The 17,500-nt window shown below is 40.6% G+C and overlaps 2 protein-coding genes across 4 annotated transcripts in view; both read left to right on the forward strand.

The window, feature by feature from the left end:
* LOC133632477 (gastrula zinc finger protein XlCGF57.1-like) overlaps window positions 1–4,519 on the forward strand; it is a 33,681-nt gene extending 29,162 nt beyond the window's left edge. For all 3 annotated transcript variants that reach the window (XM_062024911.1, XM_062024912.1, XM_062024913.1), the window contains exons 2-3: window positions 1,589–1,900; window positions 2,115–4,519. In XM_062024911.1, the coding sequence (XP_061880895.1) occupies window positions 1,589–1,900; window positions 2,115–3,334 (1,532 nt within the window). In that variant the 3' untranslated portion in view covers window positions 3,335–4,519. The remainder of the gene's footprint in view (window positions 1–1,588; window positions 1,901–2,114) is intronic.
* Window positions 4,520–10,899: 6,380 nt separating this feature from the next.
* The window catches only part of LOC133632487 (gastrula zinc finger protein XlCGF57.1-like), a 7,966-nt gene continuing 1,365 nt past the window's right edge, over window positions 10,900–17,500 (forward strand). Inside the window, exons 1-3 of the mRNA XM_062024933.1 lie at window positions 10,900–11,180; window positions 16,391–16,738; window positions 16,996–17,500. The exon at window positions 16,996–17,500 is cut by the window's right edge and continues 1,365 nt beyond it. Coding sequence (XP_061880917.1) covers window positions 11,090–11,180; window positions 16,391–16,738; window positions 16,996–17,500 — 944 coding nt within the window. The 5' untranslated portion in view covers window positions 10,900–11,089. The remainder of the gene's footprint in view (window positions 11,181–16,390; window positions 16,739–16,995) is intronic.

The following is a 17,500-nucleotide window of genomic DNA, read 5'->3' on the forward strand; positions in this document are numbered from 1 at the left end:
ACATTTCCCCATTGTTTACACCAGCAGCGAGAGCGATTCGGACCGAGAAAGCGACGATTACCCCATTAATTTGAGCGAGGATGAAAGATTCGTGGATGAGGAACGTGAGAGTGAAGAACTAGAGTGCAGTGCAGGACGTATCTTTTTCCGCTCTGACCGTAACTTAGGTACAAGCTGGCTCATTGGATTCCACACTCTCTCCTTTTTCTATTGTGGATCACGGATTTGTATTTTAAACCACCTCGGATACTATATCTTCTTGAAAATGAGAGTAGAGAACGCGAAATGGACATTCACAGTGACTTTTATCTCCACGACAATACATCGGCGAAGCACTTTAGCTACGGAGCTAATGTGATAACATCGTGCTTAAATGCAGATAGAAACAAAAGAAATAAATCCCTGACTGGAAGGATAGACAGAAGATCAACAATACTATTAAACCATGGACATGTAAATACACGGTTAATGCTTTCCAGCCTGGCGAAGCTTAACAATGCTGTTGCTAACGACGCCATTGAAGCTAACTTAGCAACGGGACCTCACAGAGCTATGCTAAAAACATTAGCTATCCACCTACGCCAGCCCTCATCTGCACCCGTGCTCACCTGCGTTCCAGCGATCGACGGAGCAACGAAGGACTTCACCCGATCATAGATGCGGTCGGCGGCCCGGAGACGGAGGAAGTCAAGGTGAGGTCGGCGGCTAGCGCGTCTGCTATCCATCTCAAAGTCTTCCTGGTTGTGTTGCTGTAGTCCGCCGCTAATACACCGATCCCACCTACAACTTTCTTCTTTGCAGTCTCCATTGTTCATTAAACAAATTGCAAAAGATTCACCAACACAGATGTCCAGAATACTGTGGAATTTTGAGATGAAAACAGGGCTTTTTGTATTGGATTCAATGGGCTCCAAATACTTCCGCTTCAACCGTTGACGTCACGCGCAAACGTCATCATATCGAAACGTTTTCAGCCGGAAGTTTGCCGGGAAATTTAAAATTGCACTTTATAACTTAACCCGGCCGTATTGGCATGTGTTGCAATGTTAAGATTTCATCATTGATATATAAACTATCAGACTGCGTGGTCTGTAGTAGTGGCTTTCAGTAGGCCTTTAATGTACAGGACATGTGATTTTTATTGGAAGGAAGTTTGTTTTTGTCTGTGAGCCTGTTGAAAAATGTTTTCACTTGAAATTAGCGACAGAGCCATACAAAAATGTTGGATTATTCATTAAATCATGAAATAAAATACAGTACACTGTGTTAGGTTCAATAGGTTATGTGCAATCATTTTAATATGTTTTAAGAAACATTGAACCTTGTAGCAAATTTGTTTTTTGGCCCTCTGATGTATTTGACTTTGACATCCCTGGTCTAAGGTGTGTGCCATAATTTGAATGTGGGGGAAAAAAAGCATGTGGCGGTGATGAAAAATACTTTATGCTCAAACTCCTCATTACTTTAATATCTATCAATATTGCTATGTTGTTAAAAAAAATGATTGCAATATATTGCCATATAAGTATTATTTTCCACTGCGAGATTGTAGTATGTATAAAGTATAAAGTGTGTTTGTGTCCTGCAGACGTCCAGCAAATGATTGGACATCCAGAAGAACTTCCCCGTCAGTCAGGAGGGAGCTCCACTTTGAAGCAGGAGACTCCACAACCACCCTGCATTAAAAAGGAAGAGGAGGAACTCTGGATCACTCAGGAGGGAGAGTGTCTTCTAGGACCACAAGAGGCTGATCTCACCAAGTTACCACTGACTGTTGTCTCTGTGAAGACTGAAGATGATGAAGAGAAACCACAAGCAGACAACCTCTTAGCTCCACTATCAGATAGTGAGAATGAAGACCAAGTTGATGAACCTTTGAGCGGAAATACTGACTGTGAAGGTGATTTTATGACTCAAACCAACAACAAACACTTTGGTCTAATTGTCTGTTCAGTTTGTGGTCAACATTTTCCTCAAACAGAAATTGAACTCAATAACGACACACACAGGAGGAAAAACGTTTAGGCACTAAATGAATTGTCATGAAACGCTGCACACAAATACCGAACATAGAGATAAGTGTGTAAAGTGTGTGTGTTATTTGTGTCCTGCAGACATCCAGCAGCTGATTGGTCATCCAGAAGAACTTCACCATCAGTCGGCAGGAGGGAGGTCCACTTTGAAGCAGGAGACTCCACAGCCACCCCACATTAAAAAGGAAGAGGAGGAACTCTGGATCACTCAGGAGGGAGAGTGTCTTCTAGGACCACAGGAGGCTGATCTCACCAAGTTGCCACTGACTGTTGTCTCTGTGAAGACTGAAGATGGTGAAGAGAAACCACAAGTAGACAACCTCCTAGCTCCACTCTCAGATAGTGAGGCTGAAGACGAGGTTGAAGTAACTATGAGCAGCGATACAGACTGTGAAGGTGATATGAGGACTCACACTGACAACAAACACTCTAAACGCTGTAAAAAGAAGAGAGGTAAAAAAATATATAGCTGCTCAATTTGTGCTAAAAGCTTTACTCGAGAGAGAGATTTGACTCAACACATGAGAACACACACCGGAGAAAAACCATTTGATTGTTCGGTTTGTGGAAAAAGCTTTTCTCAAAAAAGCAATTTGAATCAACACATGAGAACACACACAGGAGAAAAAGCATTCAACTGTTCAGTTTGCGGTAAAGGCTTTTTTCGAAAAGACAATTGGACTAATCATGTACGAACGCACACAGGAGAAAAACCATATAGTTGTTCAGTTTGCAGCAAAAGCTATTTTCAACAAGGCAAATTGACTATACACTTGAGAACACACACGGGAGTAAAAACAGTTAATTGTTTAGTTTGTGGTAAAAGCTTTTATCATAAAATCAATTTGACGCTACACATGAGAATACACACAGGAGAAAAACCGTATAGTTGTTCAGTTTGCAGTAAAAGCTTTTCTCAAAAAGGCAATTTGACTCAACACATGAGCTCACACACAGGAGAAAAAACATTTAACTGTTCCGTTTGTGGGAAAAGCTTTTTTCTAAAAGGCAATTTGACTCGACACGTAAGAACACACACAGGAGAAAAAACATTTAACTGTTCCGTTTGTGGTAAAAGCTTTTTTCTAAAAGGCAATTTGACTCGACACGTAAGAACACACACGGGAGAAAAAACATTTAATTGTTCAGTTTGTGGTAAAGACTTTTCTCTTAAGAGCAATTTGACTCAACACATGAAAACACACACAGGAGATAAAACATTTAGTTGTTCAGTCTGCAATAAAGGATTCTATCACAATGTAGATGCAGAAAGACACATAAAAACACACAAAGGAGAATAATCTCACAATTGTTCAGTTTGAAACTGCGTAACCAAGATGGCGAGCAAAAATTATTTATATTTATTGTTTTTTTTTACCTTTTAGCAGAGAAGGTGTGTGTGTATTTTAAAGGAAAGGGGGAAAATGTATAAACAAGATATCATCAAAAAAATATCTGAATGTGATGGAGTGGATCTATACACTCTTAAGAAGAAATACTTTTCAAAACAAAATGACCACACGTCCTTTCTAACTCGCAAAGAGTAGTAGCACAAACGTATGGAAGCTAGAGCTGCAACTAACGATTAATTTGATAATCGATTAATCTGTCGATTATTACTTCGATTAATAATCGGATAAAAGAGACAAACTACATTTCTATCCTTTCCAGTATTTTATTGGAAAAAAACAGCATACTGGCACTATACTTATTTTAAATATTGTTTCTCAGCTGTTTGTAAATGTTGCAGTTTATAAATAAAGGTTTATTAAAAAAATAATAATAATAAAAAAAAAAAAAAAAAAAAAGCCTCTGCGCATGCGCATGACATAGATCTAACGAATCGATGACTAAATTAATCGGCAACTATTTTTATAATCGATTTTAATCTATTTAATCGATTAGTTGTTGCAGCCCTAATGTAAGCGCATCATTTGTATGGGTTCAATATTGATGAAATATATTAGGATGTTTAAAATAACTTTTTCCCAAAAATTCCCATTGGAACCATTTCCACAGGCGAGAACAAGTGCATGTATGCGACATTTTCACTCTGCTTCAATTTGACTTCTTGCTAGCAATACACCACAATATGTTCGAGACCTCAAGCACACACTGAAATCTTTAACGATGTTATTTCCTTCGCAGAAGAAACATTAAATATTCTTCTGGCTTCTGAAAAGCCACATGTTTGATGTATACGTGTGGAAATTTTTATTTTATTCCATTTTACGAAATTATTTTGGTTTATGTGACGTCACATGGGTTCACTTCCTGTGGTATGTAAACACGGGTATGGATCTTCATATTTACCTTTACTGTATAGCAGTTGTGTTTTAATATCTTGATTTGTTGTCTAAATAGTAATGAGTCTGGCAAATACTGAAGATATTTTTGTTATGACCACATTTTAATGAAAATTTACAGAAGATTGTTTTTTATTTTAATGATCGCATTAAAGGCCTACTGAAAGCCACTACTACCGACCACGCAGTCTGATAGTTTATATATCAATGATGAAATCTTAACATTGCAACACATGCCAATACGGCCGGGTTAACTTATAAAGTGTAATTTTAAATTTCCCGCGAAACTTCCGGTTGAAAATGTCTATGTATGATGACGTTTGCGCGTGACGTCAATGGTTGAAGCGAAAGTATTCGGACACATTGTATCCCAATACAAACAGCTCTGTTTTCATCGCAAAATTCCACAGTATTCTGGACATCTGTGTTGGTGAATCTTTTGCAATTTGTTTAATGAGCAATGAAGACTGCAAAGAAGAAAGCTGTAGGTGGGATCGGTGTATTAGCGGCTGGCTGCAGCAACACAACCAGGAGGACTTTGACTTGGATAGCAGACGCGCTATCCGACGCTAGCCGCCGACCGCATCGATGATCGGGTGAAGTCCTTCGTCGCGCCGTCGATCGCTGGAACGCAGGTGAGCACGGGTGTTGATGAGCAGATGAGGGATGGCGTAGGTGGAGAGCTAATGTTTTTAGCATAGCTCTGACGAGGTCCCGTAGCTAAGTTAGCTTCAATGGCGTCATTAGCAACAGCATTGCCAGGCTTTGCCAGGCGGTACAGCATTAACCGTGTGGTTACAGGTCCAGAGTTTGGTAGTATTGTTGATCTTCTGTCTATCCTTCCAGTCAGGGGCTTATTTCTTTTGTTTCTATCTGCATTTAAGCACAATGCTATCACGTTAGCCCCTTAGCTAAAGTGCTTCGCCGATGTATTGTGGAGATAAAAGTCACTGTGAATGTCAATTTTGCGTTCTCGACTCTCATTTTCAAGAGGATATAGTATCCGAGGTGGTTTAAAATACAAATCCGTGATCCACAATAGAAAAAGGAGAAAGTGTGGAATCCAATGAGCCAGCTTGTACCTAAGTTACGGTCAGAGCGAAAAAAGATACGTCCTGCACTGCACTCTAGTCCTTCACTCTCACGTGCCTCATCCACGAATCTTTCATCCTGGCTCAAATTAATGGGGTAATCGTCGCTTTCTCGGTCCGAATCGCTCTCGCTGCATTGTAAACAAAGGAAAATTGTGAGGAATATTGTAAACAATGGGAATATGTGAGGAGTCCTTCCTCCTGTGACGTCACGCTACTTCCGGTACAGGCAAGGCTTTTTTTTATAAGCGACCAAAAGTTGCGAACTTTATCGTCGTTGTTCTCTACTAAATCCTTTCAGCAAAAATATGGCAATATTGCGAAATGATAAAGTATGACACAGAATGGATCTGCTATCCCCGTTTAAATAAGAAAATTTCGTTTCAGTAGGCCTTTAACGTTTTGAAAGACTGTGTTGTTGCTGTATTGTTTTTTGTGTGTGTATTATGTTTTGTATCACTTTGTTCTTGAAAAAAATATGAAGTTTAAGAGTGTTCATATTTATCACTCTGAGATTACAGCCTGTAGGTTCAATGTGCACAATTTAGTATCCTAGTTGCCCAGACAGTAATGTGTTTATAATATTTCTCACTATTTTTTTCTACATGCATCAGATTAAGCATTCCTCCATAGGGTGCAGAATTAAGATGAGACACTCTGAATATTTAGGTCACATTTAGCTTTTTGAAATCTACATTAAATGTTAAATATAATTCATCCATCAAGTCGGGTTGCGGGGGCAGCAGCCAAAGCAGAGAAGCGCAGATGTCCTTCACCCTCAGCTACTTGGTCTAGCCCCTTCCAGGGGATCCCGAGACATTCTCAGGCCAGTTGGGCGACATAGTTTCTCCAAGTGTCCTGGGTCTTCCCCATGGATTCATACTAGCCCATACGTGCCCATCCTGGCCAGATGCTCGGGCCACCTCACTTGGCTCCTCTCGATGTGGAGGAGCAGTGACGTTACTCTGAGCTCCTTCCGAATGGCAGAGCTTCTCACCCTATCTATAAGGTAGAGCCAGAGGAAACTCATTTTGGCCGATGGTACCCGTGTGATTTTGTCGTTTCGGTCATAACACAAAGCTCACAGACCATAGGTGAGGGTAAGAACGCAGATCGACCGGTAAAATAAGAGCTTTGTTTTTGGCTCAGCTCCTTCTACTTGCCACACCGATGCAGAGTCATCCCTGCCGACGCCATCCCTCACGATCCACTCTTCTCTTACTGGTGAACAAGACCCCGAGGTACTTGAACTCCACCACTTGGGGAAGGATTTCATCACCAACTAAGAGATGGCGCTTCATCCTTTTTCCGTGTGAGAACCATGGACTCGTTCTTGGAGGTGCTAAATCTCATGCCAGTCGATTTACACTGGAAGCTTATGACCAGATGAAGCCAGCAGGACCTGATCTTGCAGCCACCAAAGTCGATCCCCTCAACACCTTGGTTGCACCTAAAAATTCTGTCCATAAAAGTTATGAACAAAATCTGTGACAAAAGGAAACCGTGGCAGAGTTTAACTCTCACTGGAAAGGGGTCTGACACCAATCATACAGGGGGCGAACCGCCACAGTCTGATGGTCCGATACCCAATATTTCCCACAGGACTTCCCAAGGAACACAATCGAATGCCTTTTCCAAGTCCACAAATGATATAAACTGGTTGGGCAAACCCCCATGGGTCTTCAAGAACCCTGCCTAGATTATAGATCTGGTCCACAGTTCCACGACCAGGACGGAAACCACACAGCTGATCGTGAAGATGAGGTTCGACTCTCCGTCGTAGACTCTTCTCCAATACATCTGAATAGATCTTACCAAGAAGGCTGAGGAGTTTGATCCCACAACAGTTGGAACCAACCCTCCAGTTTCTCTTCTTAAAAAGATGAACCTTCACTGCCAATCCAGAGGCACACACATTCAGAGCCTCAGCATTTGGCCAGATTGTATCCACCCCCGAGGACCTTTCACCGAGTATAGCTTCTGAACTACCTCAATAAGAGAGCCCACCACAGAGTCACCAGGCACTGCTTCCTCATAGGAAGACATGAAGGTGGGATAGAGGTATTCGATCTATTCCTTCCACCGATTCACAACATCCCAAGTTGACAACACCATCCCCACCATACACTGTTGACAGTGCAGTTTTTCACCTTCCTGAGATGGTGAATGGTGGTCTAGAATCTTTTTGAAGTCCTTCTCTATGCCTTTTCCAAACTCCTTCCTGTTCACAGTTTTTCTCTCTGCAACCGCAAAAGCCACCCACCCCTTGGCCTGTTGGTACCTGTCTGATGCCTCCAGAGTCTAATGACCTGAAATACACTGATCCCGGACAATTTATTTGACAGCTTGCGATTTTAGCTCGATGCCTAGCTTTCTCATTCAGAGGACTTAGAGGCCTACTGAAAGCCACTACTACCGACCACGCAGTCTGATAGTTTATATATCAATGATGAAATCTTAACATTGCAACACATGCCAATACGGCCGGGTTAACTTATAAAGTGCAATTTTAAATTTCCCACGAAACTTTCGGTTGAAAACGTCTATGTATGATGACTTGGATAGCAGACGCGCTAGCCGCCGACCGCATCGATGATCGGGTGAAGTCCTTCGTCGCTCTGTCGATCGCTGGAACGCAGGTGAGCACGGGTGTTGATGAGCAGATGAGGGCTGGCTGGCGTAAGTGGATAGCTAATGTTTTTAGCATAGCTCTGTGAGGTCCCGTAGCTAAGTTAGCTTCAATGTTGTCGTTAGCAACAGCATTGTTAAGCTTCGCCAGGCTGGAAAGCATTAACCGTGTAGTTACATGTCCATGGTTTAATAATGTTGTTTAATTTTCTGTCTATCCTTCCAGTCAGGGGTTTATTTCTTTTGTTTTTATCTGCAGTTAAGCCCGATGCTATCACGTTAGCTCCGTAGCTAAAGTGCTTCACCGATGTATTGTCGTGGAGATAAAAGTCACTGTGAATGTCCATTTCGCGTTCTCGACTCTCATTTTCAAGAGGATATAGTATCCGAGGTGGTTTAAAATACAAATCCGTGATCCACAATAGAAAAAGGAGAAAGTGTGGAATCCAATGAGCCAGCTTGTACCTAAGTTACGGTCAGAGCGAAAAAAGATACGTCCTGCACTGCACTCTAGTTCTTCACTCTCACGTTCCTCATCCACAAATCTTTCATCCTCGCTCAAATTAATGGGGTAATCGTCGCTTTCTCGGTCCGACAATGGGGAAATGTGAGGAGCCCTTCAACCTGCGACGTCACGCTACTTCCGGTACAGGCAAGGATTTTTTTATCAGCGACCAAAAGTTGCGATCTTTATCGTCGTTGTTCTCTACTAAATCCTTTCAGCAAAAATATGGCAATATCGCGAAATGATCAAGTATGACACATAGAATGGATCTGCTATCCCCGTTTAAATTAAAAAAAATCATTTCAGTAGGCCTTTTAGTTTGAGCCCAGGGCAGGATGCAGCATTTGCAGGACCAATCGGGTTACACTTGTATTTATTTGCCGGTTATTCATTGATTACCTTTACCAGGAGCTTATACTCAATGTGGTTTATATGTCTGTTAGTTAGCATCAAAACGTTTTGGACGGATTTTGATGAGACTTTCGGGAAAGTCATAAATCAGATTATTGATTGATTGAGACTTTCACTAGTAGATTGCACAGTACAGTACATATTCCGTACAATTGACCACTAAATGGTAACAACCGAATACGTTTTTCAACTTGTTTAAGTCGGGGTCCACGTTAATCAATTCATGGTACAAATCAGTGGTTCTTAACCTGGGTTCAATGGAACCCTAGGGGTTCAGTGAGTCGGGCTCAGGGGTTCGGCGGAGGTCAAAACACACCCGACTCATCGTGTAAATAAAAACTTCCTATCTGCGTATTACGGATACGGCAACAGCAGAAGTCACACTGATTTGCAGGTGTGTAATTGGTTGTGAGTTTATGCACTGTGTTGGTTTTGTTGTTTGAACAAGGTGATGTTCATGCACGGTTCATTTTGTGCACCAGTAAAAAAAAAACATGGTAACACTTTAGTATGGGGAACATATTCACCATTAATTAGTTGCTTATTAACATGCAAATTAGTAACATATTGGCTCTTAACTAGTCATTATTAAGTACTTATTAATGCCTTATTTGGCATGGCCTTATTATAACCCTAACCCTCTAACCCTGGCCCTAACCCTCTAACCCAGTGGTTCTTAACCTTGTTGGAGGTACCGAACCCCAGCAGTTTCATATGTGCATTTACCGAACCCTTCTTTAGTGAAAAAAAAATATATATTTTTTTTTCAAATTCGAGACAAAGTTATGTTTTTGGTAACACTTTAGTATAGGGAACATATTCTAAGTAACAAAGACTTAATTTAGAGTTATTTGGACACTAGGGGAACATATTCTAAGTAATAAAGACTTAATTTAGAGTTATTTGGTTAGGGTTAGAGGGTTAGGGCCAGGGTTAGAGGGTTAGGGTTATAATAAGGCCATGCCGAATAAGGCATTAATAAGTACTTAATAATGACTAGTTAAGAGCCAATATGTTACTAATTTGCATGTTAATAAGCAACTAATTAATGGTGAATATGTTCCCCATACTAAAATGTTACCATTTTTTTTTACTGGTGCACAAAATGAACCATGCATGAACATCACCTTGTTCAAACAACAAAACCAACACAGTGCATAAACTCACAACAAATTACACACCTGCAAATTAGTCAGCTGTTACCATATCCGTAATACGCCAATAGGGAGAAGTTTGTATTTACACGATGAGTCGGGTGTGTCTTGACCTCCGCCGAACCCCTGAGGCCGACTCACCGAACCCCTGGGGTTCGATCGAACCCAGGTTAAGAACCACTGCTCTAACCCTAACCCAAACCCTAACCAAATAACTCTAAATTAAGTCTTTGTTACTTAGAATATGTTCCCTATACTAAAGTGTTACCAAAAACATATAATAACTTTGTCTTGAATTTGGAAAAAAAAGGAGGGTTCGGTTAATGTGCATATGAAACTGGTGGGGTTCGGTACCTCCAACAAGGTTAAGAACCACTGGTACAAATATATACTATCAGCATAATACAGGAAGAAGTGATTAGATTTTGAAGGCGATCCGAGGATTTTTGTAAAATTATTTTTTACTATAGGGAGATTGGGCATAGTGGATATGTACACTCATAGTGCTTTTATTGTTTATTCATTGTGAAATCTTGTAAAGCTTGTTACCTAAAATAACAATATACTTTGAAACTATATTATTGTATTTTCCTTATAATAATTATAGTCTGACGATTATTTTATGAATATTTTTCGCGATGTTTGACAATATTTCCTGCTTGAGCACCAGCTCCTGAAAATGTCAGATTTATAGTAAAAATGCTTTATTTTGAAAAAAAAACTGCCGTCAAGTAGGGAAAGGAAGTTGCTGTCTTTTGGCGCATGCGCAAACCGACCAAGCAGTGACAAAGCGAAAAGACCAAGATGGCGGACTGAGGGGTTGCTGCTTCGCGGAGAGGTTTAATATATACGATGATACAACTATATAAATTAATATAAAATTCAGCAACAAATCCCTCAACGATTCTAAAGCCCAGCAATGGAGTGTTAGCTGAAGTGAAGATTGAAGACGTGATAGAAGATGGACGACTACTGCTATGCTAAGATGGCGACGTCCGCTAAAAGAGAACATGAAAAAGAATCACCAACGGAGAAAAAGTGGACAGATGAAGGTGAGTCAGTTGAAGTTTGTTCATTTTAAAACTATCATAAGTCCTGAAAAAAGCATTGCTGACAAATTAACCGACTTTGTTGAAGAATGTAAAGAAAGAGCCGCCATGATTGTTAGCTTGAAGAAGGCAGTGGAGTTCACATCAGAGGAGATGAAAGAAAGCAAAAGCCGAATGAAGAAACTATATAAGAAAACCAATCGCTTGTGTAAATAAAGTAAATATTTGAAAGAAGAGATTTTGGGGAAGCGTAAAACCACATGCACAGGCGGCGCTACACTGCGGCTTTGGTAGCCGTCAGAAATCTGTCATTTTAGGGCCCTAAAGCTAGGATGCAATCACGTGACATCCGGGTACCTCCGGGTTGCAGGCGATTGTCTATAGTCTCATTCATAGACCTTCTTAGTAGACGCAGCATCGAGCGCTACTGCCTACTGGCGCCGACGAGATGCGGGGCCGCCATCTTGGAGTGGTGATCCGCTCCACTCAGTGCAATTCATTTGGCAGGAGCAATGACCTGTCAGCGCTTGTAATTCATCTTACCTCACTGAATACCACTGATTTTCACGCACTTTTTTTGTCATAGTGTAGCTATGATAAAGGACACATGTTTTATTATTCATAGTTTGCTTAACAGTAATAGAATATTCTTATATGCTATAAGTGACCAGACGTCCGAGATCAAAACTGGGAATATAATCCCAGAGAAGGGGGGAAAAAAACGGTCAACTATTTTTAAATTCAAGAAACAATATGATTAGGCTATATATACATGCCTATATCCTACATAAAAATTGGGTTGGAAAGCTAGACTAAATTTAGACTCGTATAATACTGTATAGCAGACCTGGGCATTCTGCGGCCCACGGGCCACATCCGGCCCGCGTGAGGCCAATCATAAATTACAAAATAAATTTTAAAAAGTATCTATGTCGAGTGTGCAATACAACAGTGCTGCTTTTGTTTTGAAAAGTGTTATTTGTATTACTTCCGTGTGGACGTATGCGCGTGCGTGATTGTGAGTGAATGTGAACAGCTGCAATCACAAATTACAAAATAAAGTTGAAAAAACATCTATGTCGTGTGCACAATAGAACTGTGCTGCTTTTATTTTGAAAAGTGTTATTCATGGCCGTATGTCCGTGTGTAACCTGTGAGTGAAGGTGCACAGCGACAAGTGATGCACGGTTTACACCCGAGACGCTAAAAAGAGAAAAGTTGATGAGGAATGGCGTGTTTCCAACAAGACATGGACTGCCAAGCAACGTTCCCTCTAAGGTGCGCGCCTGCGCAATTGCGCACTGCTCAAGCGTCCTCTGCGCACAGCGAATATATGCCGCGCACCAAATCAAATCCCATCTGAATTCTAAACAAAATAAACACATTTATTCTGTGTAATTTTGCAATATAACTTTGAGTGACAGTGACAACAAGCGGCCCTAACGGTGTTCGTCAACACCGTTCAATTGAACACCGTTCAATTATTGTAACGTCTATCGAGATGCTTCGATGCCAGGAATTATATCGATCACTTTATTGAGCAAAACTGTTTATATTCGGCCATAACCACACCAAAAACATGAGTAAAACACTTCTATCTCGAAAAAGTAGTCATTTTCTGCCGTACAAACCAGGCCAAAACCAACTTGTCATCTGTCACCAACATGCATAGCACTAAACCACTGGTGCGTTTATGGCCACACAAAAAGTCGGACAACTCAAACACCACACAAAGTTACACTATGACTCCTCAGTCATACGTGTGCTTATTTTACTGTCATTTATTATTGATGTTAATTTATGTATATTAATCATGGAAAAGCTGTTAGTAGAGAAAGTTACAGGAATGCACACTTCATCCTATGCTTACATTTCATTGTGCAACATGAGGATGTTTAAGGTCTTCAGGCCAGGGTCCCCTAAAGATCCCTGAAACTCATTTTAAAACCTAGGGCGACCTGGCATTCTAGGCAGTAGCCCCCAGACTCTGGAATGACTTGCACCAGCAGCTTAACTATGTTGACTCTTTAAAAAAATATTTAAAGACTTCGCTTTTCAGAAAATCTTTTAGTTAATGGACTTTTTAACTTTTTAAAATCCTTTTTATGATGTTTCCCCAGTGGTTTTAATGTAATTATTTGTTTTAATTCACATATGTTTTGTACAGTATCTTGCGATTTTTACCTGTGAGAAGCGCTTTATAATTAAGATTCACTTACTTACTTAAATCCGATTCACCATTATATAATCTTTATACCACTAGTCAAAAGACTAGTCAACGATCAAAACAGTTGTTAGTTGAACCCGACTCCCAATCAAAATAAACATTGTTGTCAGCAGACCAGACACTGTTTCAACCCTCTGTGAGTCCGCTCAGCACAGATGCCACAACAACAGTATCACAACATGCTAGTTAAGCCGCGACAGAAAACAACTATCGAGTCACCATAGATTTAATTTAGACAATTAAAGATACAAAGGTCAAAGTAAATAAACCCACGTCACCACTGCTCAATGCTGCGCTCATTCGTGTAGATCGTATTTTAACCTTTAGGGGCTGTGCTGTAATTAAAGGCCTACTGAAAGCCACTACTACCGACCACGCAGTCTGATAGTTTATATATCAATGATGAAATCTTAACATTGCAACACATGCCAATACGGCCGGGTTAACTTATAAAGTGACATTTTCAAAATTCCTGCCACACTTCCGGTTGAAAAACTCCTTTGGATATGATTTATGCGCGTGACGTCACAAAATCCACGGAAGTGGTTGGACCCCATCGGACCCGATACAAAAACCTCTTGTTTTCTTCGACAAAATTCCACAGTATTCTGGACATCTGTGTTGGTGAATCTTTTGCAATTTGTTTAAGGAACAATGGAGGCTGCAAAGAAGAACGTTGTAGGTGGGATCAATCGGTGTATTAGCGGCTAAGTACAATACTTACAGCAACACAACAAGGACTACTTACTTAGCAGACGCCTAGCCGATGCTTGCCGCCAAACCCACGGATGAAGTCCTTCGTCGCGCCGTCGGTCGCTGGAACGCAGGTGAGCACGGCTGTTGATGGGAAGATGAGGGCTGCCTGGCGTAGGTGGAGCGCTAATGTTTTTATCATAGTTCTGTGAGGTCCGGTTGCTAAGTTGCTAAATTAGCCTTAGTGTCGTTAGCAACAGCATTGTTAAGCCTTACCAGGATGAGAATTTTTAACCGTGTAGTTACATGTACATGGTTTAATAGTATTGTTGATCTTCTGTCTATCCTTCCAGTCAGGGGTTTATTTCTTTTGTTTCTATCTTCATTTGAGAACGATGCTATCACGTTCGCTCAGTAGTTAAGTGTGTCACCGATGTATTGTCGTGGAGATAAAAGTCACTTTTTTTTTCTTTTTTTTTCATAATGTCCTGTCCAGCTTCTCGGGCAAATCATATAGCAGATGTAGATGCCCATATCGGCTGTTCAGATTTACTTCACAAAAGAGACGTGTAGGATACTTCTCTTGTTGCCTTACTTGTATTTTGACTTTATTAAATGTATTTATATTATCATTTGGTGCAGCCGGGCCGGAGCAGGAGGGGATAGAAAGAGAGAAAAAGGAAGACAGAGGGGGGAATTGTGGGGACAAGAGGGGGATTAGACAGAGAGACAAAAACAACAACAGCAAACACAACAACAACAACAACAGAGCAACATCACCAAATACGACATGTACAAATATGATGGTAAAAGTAATAGCAAATAAGCAGTTAGCGAAAATTTTAAAAAAAATACAGAAATGACAATGAGCATTATTACACTAAAAATGGAGCAATATGAATACCAATAGAAATAGTGCTATTGATAATAAACAATACCAGTACTTTACCTTTATTATCAACAATACAATTGTTCAAATGCAACAATACATATACGTAATGATAACTTGAGATACGAAAGAATGCAGAAAAATGGAGGGGAAGAAAGAGAAGCAACCTACATTAACCTAGTAGATTGTTATAGTAACAATAGGTTAAGCTTTGACAGTGTGCCATGTGTTATACCCAGTTTACCCTAGGGCAACAACGTTAATATATGTTTGATGAAACGTGATTATGTGCATGAGTGTATGTGTGCATATGTACTTGTATATGTACATTATGTGTATGTGTGCTTGTACAGTGAATGTATATGTACAGTATGTGTATATGTGTGTACAGCGAATGTATATGTACAGGATGTGTGTTTGAACAGTGAATGTATATGTACAGTATGTGTATATGTGTGTCACCGATGTATTGTCGTGGAGATAAAAGTCACTTTAAATGTCCATTTCGCGTGCTCGACTCTCATTTTCAAGAGGATATAGTATCCGAGGTGGTTTAAAATACAAATCCGTGATCCACAATAGAAAAAGGAGAGTGTAGAATCCAATGAGCCAGCTTGTACCTAAGTTACGGTCAGAGCGAAAAAAGATACGTCCATCACTGCCTCTCTAGTCCTTCACTGTAACGTTCCTCATCTACAAATCTTTCATCCTCGCTCAAATTAATGGGGTAATCGTCGCTTTGTCGCTCCGAATCTCTCTCGCTCCATTGTAAACAAAGGAAAATTGTGAGGAATATTACCTCCTCTGACGTCACGCTACTTCCGCTACAGGCAAGGCTTTTTTTATCAGCGAGCAAAAATTGCGAACTTTATCGTCGATTTTCTCTACTAAATCCTTTCAGCTAAAATATGGCAATATCGCGAAATGATAAAGTATGACACATAGAATGGATCTGCTATTCCCGTTTAAATAAAAAAAATTAATTTCAGTAGGCCTTTAAATTAAAAAAGATATACTGTAGTGGTGGTGCTAAAAAATACTTTGAGCACAGACTCACAACCTGTTGGTGCCGTGGACTCCCTACTTTGTAACCTATCAACAACACTGTATCCTTAGAAAAAGTACCACAATACATTGCAATATTGATTTTTCCTTCACTGCTAGTTTGTAGTATCCAAATGTACATCAAAACCGATGTTTTCTAGTTTCTGTTATTCTAGCTTTACTTGTCCGAGTCCAGGCCAAATCATGTAAACATTGATCCATCATTCTGGCAAGGCACTAAATGAATGGCCATGAAACACTATACACGCATACAGTACATAGAGGAAAGTGGGCTCAAGGAGAAACATCTCATGGATCATGTCTGAGTTAACGTATGTTTGTGTTGTTTGTGTCCTGCAGACGTCCAGCAAATGATTGGTCATCCAGAAAAACTTCCCCGTCAGTCAGGGGTGAACGCCACTTTGAAGCAGGAGACTCCACAGCCACCCCACATTAAAAAGGAAGAGGAGGAACTCTGGATCACTCAGGAGGGAGAGTGTCTTCTAGGACCACAGGAGGCTGATCTCACCAAGTTGCCACTGACTGTTGTCTCTGTGAAGATTGAAGAGGATGAAGAGAAACCACAAGTAGACAACCTCTTAGCTTCACTCTCAGATGTTGAGGTTGAAGAACCTTCCAACAACAATACAGACTGTGGAAGTGATATGACGACTCAAACTGGAACCAAACACTCTAAAATTAGGAGAGGTAAAAAATGTTTCAGCGGCTCACTTTGTGTTTGAACCTTTACGAAAAAGAGACATTTGACGTACACAGAAGAAAGACATTATATTGTTGAGTTTGTGGTTTAAGTGTTCCTAAAAAGAGAAATTTGACTCAACACATAATGACACACACAGGAGAAAAACACTTAGACGCTAAATTAACGACCTGGAACACTGCACACAAATACAGTTCATAGAAGAAAGTGTGTAAAGTGTGTTTGTGTTGTTTGTGTCCCACAGACATCCAGCAGCTGATTGGTCATCCAGAAGAACTTCCCCCTCAGTTAGGGGGGAGCTCCACTTTGACGCAAGAGACTCCACAGCCACCCCACATTAAAAAGGAAGAGGAGGAACTCTGGATCACTCAGGAGGGAGAGTGTCTTCTAGGACCACAGGAGGCTGATCTCACCAAGTTGCCACTGACTATTGTCTCTGTTAAAACTGAAGATGATGAAGAGAAACCACAAGCAGACAACATCTTGGCTCCACTATCAGATAGTGAGGCTGAAGACGAGGTAGAAGTAACTTTGAGCAGCGATACAGACTGTGAAGGTGATATGAGGACTCACACTGACAACAAGCACTCTGAACGCGCTAAAAAGAAGAGAGGTAAAAAACATTTCAGCTGCTCAGTTTGTGCTAAAAGCTTTAATAGAGACAGAGATTTGGCTCAACACATGAGAACACACACAGGGGAGAAACCATTTAATTGTTCAGTTTGTGGTAAAAGTTTTTCCCAAAGAGG

Source organism: Entelurus aequoreus, linkage group LG17 (genome assembly GCF_033978785.1).
Source record: "Entelurus aequoreus isolate RoL-2023_Sb linkage group LG17, RoL_Eaeq_v1.1, whole genome shotgun sequence".
Classification (NCBI taxonomy): domain Eukaryota; kingdom Metazoa; phylum Chordata; class Actinopteri; order Syngnathiformes; family Syngnathidae; genus Entelurus; species Entelurus aequoreus.